This window comes from Triticum aestivum, chromosome 6D (assembly GCF_018294505.1).
Source record: "Triticum aestivum cultivar Chinese Spring chromosome 6D, IWGSC CS RefSeq v2.1, whole genome shotgun sequence".
NCBI classification, from domain to species: Eukaryota; Viridiplantae; Streptophyta; class Magnoliopsida; order Poales; family Poaceae; genus Triticum; species Triticum aestivum.
The window spans coordinates 475716857-475732272 of NC_057811.1; the positions used below are offsets into that span (position 1 = coordinate 475716857).

General features: G+C 48.5%; 2 protein-coding genes across 3 annotated transcripts; one reads left to right on the forward strand and one right to left on the reverse strand.

The window, feature by feature from the left end:
• Positions 1 to 2330: 2330 nt before the first annotated feature.
• On the forward strand, positions 2331 to 6140 carry LOC123146074 (KIN14B-interacting protein At4g14310). The gene is made up of 3 exons (XM_044565653.1): positions 2331 to 4447; positions 4550 to 5172; positions 5445 to 6140. Exons 1-3 carry the CDS (start codon positions 2414 to 2416, stop codon positions 5977 to 5979), a joined length of 3192 nt encoding a protein of 1063 aa, XP_044421588.1. The 5' UTR covers positions 2331 to 2413; the 3' UTR covers positions 5980 to 6140.
• A 199-nt stretch (positions 6141 to 6339) lies between these two features.
• On the reverse strand, positions 6340 to 11371 carry LOC123146075 (phosphate transporter PHO1-2). 2 transcript variants are annotated; one of them, XM_044565655.1, is made up of 15 exons: positions 10925 to 11370; positions 10783 to 10836; positions 10407 to 10692; positions 9820 to 10189; positions 9632 to 9680; positions 8797 to 8871; positions 8569 to 8698; positions 8353 to 8473; positions 7966 to 8209; positions 7757 to 7861; positions 7626 to 7670; positions 7387 to 7539; positions 7021 to 7299; positions 6797 to 6933; positions 6340 to 6709 (listed from the first exon to the last, which is right to left on the reverse strand). In XM_044565655.1, exons 1-15 carry the CDS (start codon positions 11189 to 11191, stop codon positions 6622 to 6624), a joined length of 2403 nt encoding a protein of 800 aa, XP_044421590.1. In that variant the 5' UTR covers positions 11192 to 11370; the 3' UTR covers positions 6340 to 6621. The 2 variants fall into 2 exon arrangements, with proteins under 2 accessions (XP_044421590.1, XP_044421589.1); XM_044565654.1 differs by having other exon boundaries at positions 6797 to 7299; positions 10925 to 11371.
• Between the last annotated feature and the right edge of the window lie 4045 nt (positions 11372 to 15416).

Below are 15416 nucleotides of genomic sequence, written 5' to 3' on the forward strand. Positions count from 1 at the left end.
AGCGAAAGTACGGACCCTAGGCCTCATTTTTAAGCATTGCAATACCGTTTTTGCGCCCGTTTACTATTTTCTACCTTGCTGTTTTTATTTATTCAGGTTATAAAAATATATTTCTACCATCCATATTACACTTTTATCACCATCTCTTCGCTGAACTAGTGCACCTATACAAATTGCCATTGTATTGGGTGTGTTGGGGACACAAGAGATTTCTTGTATTTGATTGCAGGGTTGCTAGAGAGAGACCATCTTCATCCTACGCCTCCCACGGATTGATAAACCTTAGGTCATCCACTTGAGGGAAAATTGCTACTGTCCTACAAAACTCCGCGCTTGGAGGCCCAACACGTGTCTACAAGAATAAAGTTGCGTAGTAGACATCACCACTAAGGGAATCACAACATACATACTATCAAAATATCGAACACATATCAAGTTCACATGATTACTTGCAACATGATTTCTCCCGTGACCTCAAGAACAAAAGTAACTACTTACAAACGATAATCATGCTCAAGATCAGAGATGCATTAAATATCATATTGGATCTGGACATGTAATCTTTCACCAAATAAACCATATAGTAATCAACTACAAGATGTAGTCAACACTACTAGTCACCCACAAGCACCAATCTGTAATTCCGGCAACAAGATTGAACACAAGAGATGAACTAGGGTTTGAGAGGAGATGGTTTTGTTGAAAATGTTGATGGAGATTGCCCTCCCCAAGATGGGAGAGTTGTTGGTGATGACGATGACGATGATTTTCCCCTCCGGGAGGAAAACTCCCCCGGCGGAATCGCTTCGCCAGAGGGCAAAAGTACTCCTGCCCAAGTTCCGCCTCGAGACGACGACGCTCTGTTCCGAAAGTCCTCTCCTTATTTTTTCTAGGTCAAAATGACTTATATACCAGAAGATGGGCACCAGAGGTGGGCCTGGGTGAGCACAACCCACCAGGGCGCGCCTGGGCTCCCTGGCGCGCCCAGGTGGGCTGTGCCCACCTGGTGGGCCCCCTCTGGTAGTTATTTGCTCCAATATTTCATAAAAATTCTCCGTGAAGTTTCAGCTCATTTGGAGTTGTGCAGAATAGGTGGCCTGACGTAGCTTTTCCAGGCCCGGATTTCCAGTTGCCAGAATTCTCATTCTTTGTGTATACCTTGCATATTATGAGAGAAAAGACATTAGAATTACTCCAAAAATCATTATTATGGATAAAAACATTATAAATAACAGTAAGAAAACATGATGCAAAATGGACGTATCAACTCCCCCAAGTTTAGACCTCGCTTTTCCTCAAGCAAAAACCGAAATCGAAAAACATGTCCACATGCTTTGAGAGAGAGGTGTCGATAAAAACAAAATACGGACATAGAAGCATCATGTAGATTATTATAACAGCAACAAAATTAAACATAAGACTTTTATCATAGGACTTTTATCATAGACTTCTCATGAATAAGTGACAATTCATCACACAATTGAAGTATAAAGCAAAAACTCTATTAGAAACCAACAAACTATGTTCTCAGTCAACTTTGCAACTACAATTCATCATCTTTTCAGAAAGGGTCACGTGTCGGAGCCTTTAGGCAAGCCCATTGACAAGCCCATCTGTTATTGTTGTTAGCATCATATAGGTTGCTCACCTAGTTGCACTTCTAGACAACCTATTTCTCGCTAAACCTAATTTATGAAGAAAAACAAAAAATTGGTAGTTGCCTATTCACCCCCCCTCTAGTCAACCATATCGATCATTTCAAAGGGGATCGTGGGATTGGATGTGGCTGCGGGTGAAGAAGGGGTTCATGAGAGCTAGGAAAGGCATGTGAGTTTCAGAGGAGATAGTTGCAGGGCAGACTTTTCGTCCGCTTAGGAAAATTGCTAAACGCACATTTGGCCGAGGATACTGTTATCTTAATGGTTAGATCAAATTAAGTGGTCCTAATCGTGCGGCTATTATTGGTCTGTGTTGTTACTTGTAGCTTGTTTGGGTGCATTTAGCAATGAATATGTTTACTTGTTTAATAGTAGTAGTAGAAATAGAGATTTAAAAAATGCGAGATACACATACTCCTTTCGTCCGGAAATACTTGTCGTCAAATACGTCTCAGATGAGACGTATATTTTTTCTTACAAGTTCCTTAAGAAAATTACAGAAATATTGCGAGGAGGCAGGAGCCACACCAAATTGAGGAGCTCCGGTGCGTCTCCTCCACGGTGGGCCCACCCCCGCAGCCGAGCCGACTGGTGTGGGCCCCACCCCACAGCCACACGGCGCGCCCACAGCATTTCGAAAATTGAAACGCGCCTCCCGTCTCCTAAATCCCAAACCAAATCCGCCATTCCCAAATCAAAGCCCCGTCCCTCTCCCCTCCTCTCCAGAGATCCACAAACCCTAGCCCCTCCCGAGCATGGCCGCCCGCCTCAAGGACCGCGGCGGCGGCGGCAGCGGCGTGAAGGCAGCCTCCACCGCCGCCCCGCGCGCGCTCACGCCCAGGCCGTTCCCCCTCTCCTCCTCCTCCTCCGCCTCCGCCTCGCGCCGCACCCCCGGCACCGCCGCCGCCGCTGCCGCCGCCGCCGGGGGCAAGGAGAACTCGGCGTCGAAGCTCTCCAAACAGCAGCCCACCTCCGCGGTGCGGTGGTCCACCTCCTCGATCCCGCGGGCCAGCAGGGTCCCGGGGGCCTCCGTCGAGCCCTCCTCCAAGCTCGTCTCCACGCTCCGCGCCTCCGCCGCGCTGCCGGCGGGGAGGGCCTCCCTCGGGAAGGACGCGGAGCCTGGCCTGCGGCGGAGCGTCAGCGGCGGGATCAGGTCCGTCTCCACCGAGAGGGGGCGGAGGTCGGTGAGCGCGGCCGCCAGGCCCTCAGATGCCGCCAGGGGAGGGAGCGGCGGCGCTGCCCCCCGGGCTTCAGATGCTGCCGCTCATGAGATCGGCTCGAGGAGCCTAGGGTTTGATTCGAGGGGGCGGAGGGCGAAGGCGGCTGAAGAGATCAGCAGGAAAAGAGAGGTCTTGGATGCCAAGGCTAAGCAGGCAGATAGTGTTGGCAGGAGCAGAGAGAGCCTTGATGCAAAGGCGAAGCAGATCAGTGGGAAAAAAGTGGGCTTGGATGTGCGTGCGGTGAAGCAATGTGATGTGTTCAGAGAGAGCAGCGGAGCATTTGACTCCAATGTGAAGAAGCAGAGTGATGAGGGAAATGGGAAAAGAGTGGGCATCTTGGATGCGAGGGCAAGGCTAGGTGATGAAATTTGTAGGAAGCAAGAAGAGGGGCATGACCTGACACTGGTGAAGGAGATCAGTTCCAAGAATGTTGTTGCTGGTCTTACTGGCTCAGGGGAGGTTTCTGCCAAAGCCTTTTCCGCTACCCAGAGCGATTGTGATGGAGGTAACAGCTCTGTTATCCCTGTGTTTACCGTGCACGTGGTCGACTCGGATGATGTTTGTTCGGGAGTGAGAGAGCATCAGAAGAAGCCCGAGGAGTTTAATAAGCAGGGAGAGAAGGGGAAATTGGCTGACAAGATTAGAGTTTTTGAGAAAGCAGCAACAAGCGGCGAGGGAAAATCGGTGAAAACTTTGTGCAGTGTGAACAAGTACCCAAGCAAGCTGCATGAGAAGCTGGCTGCGCTGGAAGGGAGGGTTCAGAAGATTGCCACCGATATCAAGAAGACCAAGGAGATGCTGGACGACAACAACCCAGACGAGCCAAAGCAGATATTGTCAAATATCCAGAAAGAGATTAATGCAATTGAGCAGGCGATTTCTCATGTCAAAGTTGATAACAAGAGTCAGTTAGGTACTGAAGATAACAGTGACTGTGAGATCTCTCATGCTAAGAAGGGTGCGAGTGAGAAATCTGCTGTCGTGAAGCCACGTGACATGAAGGATGCTGGAAAAGGAATGAATACTGATGAACTGGAGGCAAGGTTTTTCCCACATCATAAACTATTGAGGGATCGTAGGACGTCTAGTGCTACTCAACAGGAGTCGTGCGTGGCTCTGATAAAAGGCTGTAATGGAAAAATGGAACCTGGTACCCTCGAGCCCCGTGATGACGAGAACAGTATAGCAATGGAATTTCTGGCTTCTTTAGATGGCGAAGAGAGTGACTTCTTCAAGGATCGCAGAGCTAAGAACTTGGAAAAGCACATGATTTGTGAAGCAGCAGATGCTAGTGGCAAGACGTCTAGCCAAGGTAGCTCAAAGATTCCAGATGGTTCAACTAATGAAGTGGAAATGGAATTGTGTGGTGAGAACCTAGAAGAGTTTGATGAGCAGGAAAACAAGTCAACGATGGTGATACAGGAGGAAACCGAGGAGTCTTCCATTGATCAATTATCAGGGATAGGTAATAAGTCTGCAACAGGTGGATGGTTTGTTTCAGAGGGGGAAGCCGTCCTTCTTGCTCATGGAGATGGCACCTGCTCTTATTATGATATTGCAAACCATGAGGTACTTGATTATCTACTTGAAATATTCTTTGTATCTCCATAGTATTGTGCACAAATGATATTTTCTTTCAAGTGCTGATTGCATTGAATTTTTCTGATACAGTTCAAGTCTGAATATAAGCCTCCCAGTGTGGTGTCACATAATACTTGGGGTGATTGCTGGTTGATTCGTGCCCCAGGTGTAGATGGATGCTCTGGTAGATATGTGGTTGCAGCATCTGCTGGTAATGCACTGGAACCTGGGTTTTGCAGCTGGGATTACTACAACAGAGAAGTACAAGCATTTCATGTTGATGAGGAGGCATCTCTTGCTCCTGTACCATCAGCCAGGACAGTTCTTGGGCCTCTTCCTAATATAGGTTCATCAAGATCTAGTTCTGCTATTTCAACCATAGAACGGCCGCAATGGTGGTACAGACCATGCGGACCTCTCCTCCTTTCTACTGCTAGCAAGCAGAAGATGGTCACGGCTTATGACATCCGCGATGGCGATGTTGTGATGAAATGGGAAGTAAGCAGTCCAGTACTCGGAATGGAGTACTCCAGCCCGCTGCAATGGCGTAGCAGGGGGAAGGTCGTTATTGCTGGGACCGAATCAATTGGGTTGTGGGATGTGAATTCGCTTAACCCACAACCCTTATTATCTGTTGCTTCTGCTGGTAAAAGAGTTTACTGCCTTCATGTGAACAACACGGATGCTGAGGTGGGCGGAGGAGTTCGTCAAAGGTAACTTAAAACAATCTTGCCTTAACTGCATCTCACTGTTCTGTTATTACTGCCATTTGAGATCCTGCCTAGATTAAGTTGACTTGTTCTGGTGAAGCTAGATGTTTTTTTGGTTACTATGGGCGTATGATATATGCATTTGATACTTGTCCTGTTCACTGATAAAGCTGAAGCCTAGAAAGGGTATAAGTATCTGAAAACAGATGTAGGCAATTCTGCTCTATGTGATCTGGCTCAGCCTCATCATTAACCTGTATGTGTCTGTTTTGCAGAGTTAGTTCATCCGAGGTGGAGGGAAATGATGGTGTTTTCACTACGCAAGAAAGTGTTAATGTATTTGACTTCCGTGTACCTTCTGGCATCGGTCTTAAAATGGCAAGAAACGGTGGAACGGCGAACTCAGTCTTCTCACGCGGAGACTCAGTATTTATTGGTAGCACAGAAGGCAGGTTGCAAATAAAAGGAGGGCCGAAATCACGAGTTCAGCAGTATTCACTGAAAAAGGGGAGGCTTGTTGCAACCTATGAATTACCGGAGTTCAATGCTCACTTCCATCACTCTTCGATAACCCAAGTGTGGGGCAATTCCAATGTTGTCTTGGCTTCATGCGGTATGGGCTTGTTCGCTTTTGACACCTTCAATGAAGAAGGCGTCCAACAAACTTACAGCTTTGACCGTGGAAACACCATTGGAGCAAGAGAGGTTATTGGCTCTGATGATTTGTACTGCCCTACATTTGATTACTCATCATCGAGGGTTCTTCTGGTCTCGAAAGACCGTCCAGCCCATTGGAGGTACTTGCCATAGTTGTCTGTTTATTGTGTGCATCATGTGACATGTAAAATATGTACTGTCCGTATGCTTTGATTGTGTAGTCATTTGTCGTGATAAGCATCTTGCTTTCGCTGTATTATCGGATAATACTGGGCTTTTACTGAGTTAAGTTATGCCTATTGTATCTTGTTTCATTTGTTATTTTGTGTTCTTCCCCAACACTGGATTGTTACATGTGTGTACCAAACCATTGTTCAAAATCAGTTGTTGCGTTGTTCATATTAACACGTGCAATATTATCTTGGCATCAATCCCTAGACACACACACACACACACACACACAGCTTAATCATCAGCAAAGCTAAAATCTTTGCTGATCTATGCACATCAATCTTCAATGGGCAATGAGGATCCTACCCCCTCTTTCTTGACCAGAATGCCTCAGCTAGCTGTGCCCTGGCGAACTTGATACAATGCGCCATCTGAGCTTATTCCATCTTAAGATCAGCAACATTGTGATCTTGTGGATATGCTCTCTGAAGGCTTTATTACCACCTCGACACCAAATCTAGCAGCAAGCATTACTAGGGTCAGCTCAACCATTCCTGGAACTCTGAACCTAAATTCCCTTGATATCGGGAGCATGCTGTTACACTCTTCTCTCTTGTCTTATCATCAATCCGTTTCGAGTTCACGAAATGGTAATGGGACAGTCTTCACTGCTCTGAACTTGCCAACATTGTTCAAGTGTTCGTTCTCCAGCCTGCAATCCAGTCAACCATATGCCCGAGTTATAACCAAAACATCAAACCGGAGATATTGATTCTAGCTGTACACTAGTTTCAAATACCTGTAGAAATTCCAGTGTCCTCGTCGGATTATCTCCAAGGACGCAAGGGAGAAATCCAGCAGGCGAGTCTCGTTCTTATTAATACGGATCTTCATCACACTTTGAGCCCATGCTAGCCGAAGCACTAGATTTAGCATCTGCATTGTGAAAGAATTAGTGATCATAAATCTGGTCATTTTCTGCATTGATGCTGTACTATAAATCAGTTGGACAAAGTACAATACCATGGAAATGTAGTAGGTGAACTTGTTCTTCAGGATGAGATCATCCCTGAGCCATAGGTTCTTAGATTTGGGAGTGAAAAAGCCCCAATCCTTGACAAAGTCCCAGTAGAGCTGGTAAACGGTGGCGCCTGAGGATGAGATGAGGACCATCCACATCCAGAATGGTGTCGGTGTGACATTGTACTTGAACCTGACGGCAGCCGCCACCATCGCCGACACGTACTTCCCGGCGTTGGCGAGCTGATTAATGTCATGTTCCTCTATGTACCTTCTTAAACACTTCAAGGAAAAAATGGCCATAAAGTTCAGTTTGAAACTGATTTTGACAACTTGAGATCTTACTGTTGTTGGTATGTCGATTCATACCTGCATAGCTCTCCAATAGTAAGGGAGAAAAGAGATGACATAGGCCAGGTGTTTGTACTGCTGGCTGGTAGTACAAGTCTCATATGGGTTAGCCCTAAAGCTTCCTGCCATGAAGTAGCACGCTGCAAACTCCATGTGCCTTAACAACGGGATCTGGAACATGTACAAGTTTAGCTTGTAAGAACTTGCATTTTGAGGCTCCTTGGTTGTAGTATAATCGTGCAATTATTAATTATTACCTGACTAGTTAACTGGTCAGCCATGAAGAAATCGGCCATCAGAACCTGGATCGCAAGGCAAGATAGGTTTATCATCAGCTATATGTTCATAGCTATGTTGCTGATTGGAAACTATAGATGTCTCCCCTTACCTTGTAGAATGGTGAGAACATGATGTTGCGCATGATGCGCATGAAGCAGTAACGCGTCGAGCGGTAGAACACATTGAACGGGCAGAGTAAAAGTCCGGCTGACAGCTGAAACAGGTAAATTCAGAATTTTGAGAATTGACTTCAGTTGCAACATACCGCAAGTATGAAAGTCATCTTCTGGTTCCACATATGTAGTTTGTGCTTCTTACCACTATGAGCCCCCCGGGCACGGCGTTGGCGTAGGATGCGCCGGCATTCCTGAGGAAGAGGTTGATGACCAGCGCGGCGACGACAGTGCACATGATGGAGGCGGACATGAGGAAGGCGTCCCGGTGCGTGAGGGCGGTGTTGGGGGCGAAGTCGAAGATGAAATTCTGGTTTATCCGGGTGCTCTTCCACATGAACAGGTTGCATCCGTACAGGAAGCAGTGCAGGCTGATGAGCGCGAACATGCTGCACAAGAGCAAAGGTACAATCTACTGTCAGGCCAAGGTAAAACTGACTGCATCCCTAACAATCTGAGATGTGGAATAAAGTGAAATCATGCCAAGAACAGAGCTCTTATCTATGATCAGAACCTTGGCCTGAGAGGTTACCTGAAGACATGGTAGACTACCTCCATGTAGGCCGTGTTTCCAGTTGAGGCGAAAATGCCGGAAACATGTGCCAGGATGGCGTATATGATGAACAGACTCACAAATGTGCCCGTGAACAACCCTGAAAATTTAAAGACCGCAGAGTTGGAATTCTGAATTTCTTCACCACAGGTACATGGTAGGACTGTGAATATCTGAATCTATGTGCCTGCCTACCTACGAGGAAGGTGATCATGTGGGTGTTCTTGGGCTGCTGCGGGTTGAGGTACTTCATCGCCACCATCCTGTCGTTGCCCGCGAAGTGCTTCAGGAAGAGTGCCTCCACCTCGTCCGACAGCTGAAGCACCTGCTCGAAATTTCATGGCATGTAAACACATAAATTCATTCTGTATGCGTGTCTTGTAGGTCTGAAACTCTTGTAAGAATATTGTAAGATGACGATACCTTGTCGGAGGTGCTGAACGACGATCTCTTCACCTTCTGCGAGAAAAGGTCCGTCGCTCGCTGCTGCTCCGACACCTGAGAGAGCATTTTGTGTCAGTTGCCGACTGCAAACTATACATCGATTTTGTTACAAGCTTTTTTTTTTCAGAGCTGGGCTAGTCTCTGTTGCTACTACTGCAGTACTATCGGTGCACATCACTGTAGTCTATATCTGCTGCTGCCCATCCACTTCTGCTTTTAAGAACCACACAGATCACTAACTGTGCTATTTGATAATCCTAGTTGATAGTATTCTTTTTCTGGATAAAGAGCTGATGCTACTACATGATAGCAAGTATATACTCCCATAAAAGAAGTATTGAGAATACTCCCTTCTCTTTTTTCTGGATAAAGAGCTGATGGTACTAGTGGAGAATATACTCTCTTCTTTTTATTCTGTCTATTGTTTAGGACTCTGGACTGTTCCTGGCCATCCATTTTCCAAAGTACACATATTCAGTAAATCACTATTGCTAGCATCAGTTCAGCCATGCATGTCAATTCTATTGCTAGCATCTTTTTTTTTTCAGAGCCAGGCTAGTGCAAATTGCAGTAGTATGTCAATTCAGTAAATCACTAGGACGACCCTAAAAGATACCACAACATGTCACTCACTAGCCAAGTCTTGATTATAGCTGATGAGGAGTATATTCTCCCCTAAAATAAGTGTTAATTAAGTACTACAACCTCCTTAATCATGTTGTTTAAGAGACTCTACACTGTTCCTGTCCATCCATTTTGCATTTATATATGTTGCTAGCTAGTGGACAGTACATGTTAATTATGACGTACGTACCTTGACGAATTTCTTGAGAATCTTGGTGAAGGCCTTTACGTTCAGAGAACTGCACCCATCCATCCATCATCCATGCAACAGAAAAAGCACAGGAAATCCGTCAGCCCCCACCACCCCAAAGATGTCACAGTTCTCATGGCGAAAGCAACGGAAAGAAACTAGTTGGCCATGGCGGCCGGAGTGTGCACCTGAACTTCTTGAGCAGCTCGAGGCCGCGGTAGAGCGCCATGAAGGCGTCGCGGATGTTCTTCTCGGCGTGCTGCACCTTCTTCCGGTGGACGAAGGCGGCGGCGGGGTCGGCGCCGTCCTTGCGCAGCACGTTCACCAGCTCCTCCCACACCTTGAGCGCCGCCCGCCCCGGGTTGCTCGCCGGGATGTCGATGCGCACCGTCGACGGCAGCTGCAGCCTCCCGCCCCTGCCGCTGCCCTCCTTCTTGCCGTCCTTTTTGCCGGGCAGCCCCACGAAGCTGACGCCGTTGCGCTCCAGCGCCGCCATCACCTCGTCGGCCACCGCCGCGCCCTCCGTCATCTGCGCCTGCTGCAGCTCCACGCTCCCATCTGCACCGTGCCATGCGTGTCAGTGTCAGAGACTCCGATCGATGGATCGGTCGAGATGGTGCTCACGTGCCATATTGCCATGCACACGCGTAAAGGATGATCGGGAGGCCGGTAGTGGAGTTCATGTGCTGGGACGTGACGTGGGTTGGTTGGGTGTCGTACGTCGACACCAACGGACGTGCGTGTGCGCGCACCGGTCTCGAGTATGGACACCTACCTGACATGGACTGCGGCGTGGCGAGGCCGGAGAGGAGGTACCGCCCGGAGCCGCTAAACGCCGGCGAGGGCGGCGCCACCGCCGGCATGGAGCGGCTGCGGCCCAGGAGGGAGCCCCGTGCGCGGCGGGTGGCCGCGTGGTCGGCGAGGATGCGCTTGACGTCGGCGAGGATGCGCAGCTGGTCGATGAGCGCCTCGCCACGGCCCAGCAGCTCCGCCTCCTGCGTCGCGTAGAAGGTGTTCACCTTGTCCAGCTCCTCGTCCGCCTTCTCCAGGAACTCCCGCTCCTGCACGGCATCAAACACTTCAGTTTCTTGCACAATTCAGACGGATAATCAGCCGCAGGTGCACCGATGAATGCATGCATGCATGCTCACATGCTTGTCCGTGGATCGAACGAGCTCCCCCGAATCGCCGCTCTCCTCGTCATCCTGCACGCAGAAATGCACGTCAGTACCGTGCACGCACGCACGTAGCCAGATGATCAACTCGTATCGCCTGACGCGCGCACGCACGCACCATGGAGGCCTGCACCCTGGGCGCGAACCGGGCGGCGAGGGCGCGGACGGGGTCGAGCACGGAGAAGCCGGCGCCATAGCCGGCGCTCTCGACGCCGGCGGCGAGGGCGGCGGTCTCCGGAGAGGAGTCCCCCGCGCTGCTGTCGTCGGCGTCGCGCCGTTCGACCTTGATCCTCTTGATGAGCTTCTTGAGGCCCCTGTAGTCGACGAAGGCGGGCTTCCACTCGGGGATGATGCTGGCATCGTACTCCCGCGAGAACTTCACCATGTCCTCCGCCTCCTATATACCACCACTCCAGCACTCCACTATGATCAGGCCGATCGATGGTCGGGGGTTGAAGCGGGTTGCTTCTTGTCCGAGCCGATCGATGGAGCGAGCTGCTCACATGCGGAGGACAAGAGGAGGAGGGAGGCCGGAGGGGACAGGGACAGGCAGGAGTGATGGGAGAAGCAACCGTGCTTATATAGACCGAGGGAGGGACACACGATCGGGGAAGCTACGAACGATGGGCACTCTTTCCCTCCCTTCTCTCTTTTTCCCTCTCTTCCCACTCACGAACGAACAAATGAATGTGTGTGTGCACACGATTGAGCACCAAAATGGGAGGCACTAGTGCTCGCGATGAGGGCTCGATCGCTAGTGCCGCGGAAAGAGGGAGGAGATACCCAAAAAGTATTAGGCCGGACGAATTAAAAGGCGGAACTAATCGTAAAGCAGCGGGGCCGATCGAGAAAGTCGACGAAAAAATTGTAGTGGACACAATGCGGTACGCGATGTATATATATTGCTGCTCGATCTGTAACTGGTTGCAATTTGCATGCGTCACTCAGGAGGAGAGAAAGCAGATGCAGCAAGGAAAGGGTGGCCAGGGGTAGACGAAGATGAAGATGAGAGAATTAAAGGTGGCACGTACTACGTTGCCTTGCCTGCTTTAGTTCGTTCGTTCGCTCGCTCGTCTCATATAATTTTGCTTCTGGAGCTGGCTAAGCTTGGTGCGGTGCCCCCATCTTTTGGGCGAAAAGACAGGGGAGCACGAGCGATTGCAGGGAGGGCAACACGCTCGCTTGGGCGACCCGCTCACGCACACACTCTGCCACTCATCCGGCCTGCCTGAAAACGCCAACCAACTGATCACAGCTGGACACATCACACGTTGATTATTACGTAGATCCATACGGTATGTATATGATGGATCCGCACCCCGTGCCGTGTCGCTATGGCCGTGTGCATCGCAATGATATATTAAGTTTTCTCAACTACAAGTATTTCGGTACCGAGGGAGTAAAGGCGAAAATCTCGGGGTCTCAACCTCTTTCTTTTAGAAAAAGAAAGGTACATACGACATGTCACCGCCATATCATGCATGCATCGTTGTTGCCTGTTGCCAGGATCATCATCGATGCGTAGCGTAGTAGCTAGCTAGCAAATTCGTTCTTGGGGAACACCGGGTTAATTAGCTAGGCAGGTAGGGCCTCAGGGCCGGGTTCAGTGGCCGGAGCACCCAAATTATCAGGGCAATCTGGTTTCTTCTACTTCTAGGTTAGCCTGATTGATTAATGCCGTGTGTAACTACATAATCACGCTTTCATTTAACTAATTTGGTGCAATGGCGCACGTTGTATGTGGATGGGTCGATGGGTGTGGTGTGCTTTACACATTTCGTGGGTGGATTGGGCGGCAAAGATCGACGGATTAGCTGCAAGTTGGAGGGAGATCTCCATTAGTTGTACGTACGTGTACGTGCGAGCGAGCAAGCACGCACTCACGTACGCCAGCGGCAGATGGTGGTGGCGGTGCGGGCGCGGCAGCGGGTGGTGGCGAGCGGCGGGGTCTTGACGTGGCCGTGACGCGCCGGCGACAGCCTCCGCACCTGACTGCGTGCATGCATGCATGCACAAGTGGGACGTGCCCAGCTTTTCGCCCTGCACGGGGCACACGCCCACGTGGCACACGTGCTGCTAACAAGGCTGTATCGGTCAAAACTGGTGTAAATATACCTTGTAAAAAAAGCAGACCGTGTCTAGCCAAAGAACTAAACGATGTCAGAAAAAAAGAGAGGAAAAACTACCACTACATGTCATGGACACGGCTCAAGTCAAGGCATTGGTGATTTTTTTTTCGAAAGGCAGCAAATGGCATTTTATATTTGATAGTTACGAAGGAAAACAGCAGTGAAAATAGTATGTATAATGAAAAGGCAACAAGGCACAAAACATCCCATAAAAACAAATACTTTGAAAACCGTACTGACCCTCTTAGGCCATCAAGAAAGCAAGTTAACGCTAACGACCCATTTGTCTGATCCGAGCAATGACATGTGTGCTTGTGCGAAAAATCCTCATCAGACAACCGTCGATATCGACCGAGAATAATCATCTGTAAATTTATGTAGATATTTGCTCCCATGGACATTGTTGTTCTAACTGCCACGGTTCGTCTCTTCTTCGTTCCCCCATCTACTATGGTAGTGTAGTGTCGTAGCTCGGCGTACGACAACCATGCCTCCTCTCCACTTCTCCTCTCGGATGGGCCTCCAACCCTCGACTCCTTCCGGCACGGCCGCCCACTACTCATATGCTCCGCATCTGGCTGCCCCACCTGTCGTCTCCTTCCAGCGCAATGGCCATATGCCTTGAGATATGGTAACTTTATTTTTTCCCTCATTAAATAGAGTGCCACCTCAAAATTTTGTTAGATGGCATGTTTAACATATACTCCTTCCGTCCAAAAAAACTTGTCCCTCAAATAAATGTATTTAGCATCAAGTTAGTGTTAGATACATCCATTTAAGGGACAAGTTTGAGAAAAAAAAAACCAGATGAAGGAAGTAGTACAGGAATATATGGTAAAGCATCAGGACTGCCATGAGACTGTGCGGCAGTGAGGCTTTGTTGGGGCCAGGGTGTACGCTGACCGCGTCGATCACCGGAAATTTTCAGACTCTACGAGTGCTTTTGACTCCTTCTAAACTCCTTCACGGTTGTCTCGAAGGAAATGCTTAAAGAAGGTGACAAGAAGAGAAACTTATTAGTAGTTGGGACCATCGGCCACACAGAAAAAACATTACCTTTTGGCAAAAAGAAGAGGAGAACTGCTCTGACCGGTGGGCCCGTAAGTGGATGCTAAGGAAGAGCGTGCGTGCGTTTTACACTTTGTCTTTTTTTTTTTACACTTGTCACCACCGGTCCATGTTTTCTAGACTCTGCGTATGTGCCGCGACGGAGCTTTGTTGGGGGCCGGAGTTGGTCCTGTCCACCTAGTAAATCACTGACAAATTTAGACTCGCTTGACCCCTTCTAAAATCCAGCCGAAGCTTTGAAATGTGCACGGCGCACGCACGTACGGCGGAACGGAAAAACAAGGATTGTTCTGATCGGTGGGCCCGGAGGTGGATTCGGGGGAAGAATGTTGCATTGCAGCACGAGTCAATGGCTGTTTTGTTTTGTTGACCCTGCGTGTGTGTGTGTGTGTGTGTGTGTGTGTGTAGTGCAGGCTGAGCGTTGTCCCACCTCACTGGAAATCTTCACTCTTTTGGACTCTTTCGAGTTTTGACCGCCTCCAAAACGCCGCTGCATGCAGGGTCAAGCTCTGCCACAACGGTCGCAGTGACCGGTGTGTGTGTGCCCCACGCTTCGAACGGTACGTCGTTCGTGCCCTAATTAAGCAACCTCCAAACCTTGGGCACGTCCACGCCTGGCTTCCGCTGTCCATGACATAATAAAACTACTGTATGTCCTTAGACCGTACCGTGTCAAAAAACAAGACGACCCGCTGCTCACTGGCGACGCTTCTCTCATTTTCCTTATAGTCTTGTGTGTGGGGCCAGACGTGGGCCTTGTCCCCCAATTTACTGTAAACCTTGACGGTGTCATTGATTCATTGTGTGCGTACATAACACAAAATTAATATTGCCAAATATGACGCGAATTTTCCAGAAGGGTGTGGGCAGGTCTCAGTCGTCGTCTGAGAAATCTCAATCAAATGACAAAGCATATAAAAAAGAAGAAACAAATATTTTAAAAGAAAACTTTACACGAATCTTTACACACAGGATCTCACGAACATAGCATCCACTTAGATTTAGCAATGCCGTTTGCGAAAAGTGCACATGATGGCCGAGCTTCAGGGAGCCATTTTATTTTTTCTTTCGAAGGAAAAATACTCTTTCCACTTCACAGATATTTGAACATATGTGATGTATATTAAAAAGATAAATACATGGATCAAAATTATATTTTTCTTTGTTGTATTTGGACCACATTTTTTTCCTGTAGCCTGCAAATAATTACATTAGTTAATGAAACTTCACAGATATTTGAAGAACATGTACCATATGTAATCGTGGAAGAAATTTTTGATATTTTCTAGACTTTCAATATACATTCGCAACTTTATTGGAAAACAGGCTCACTGGAGAGCCCATCCTATATAAGGCCGCTCTCTCGATATTTCAGAATATTCAATACTCCCTCCGTTTATGAATATAAGCTCT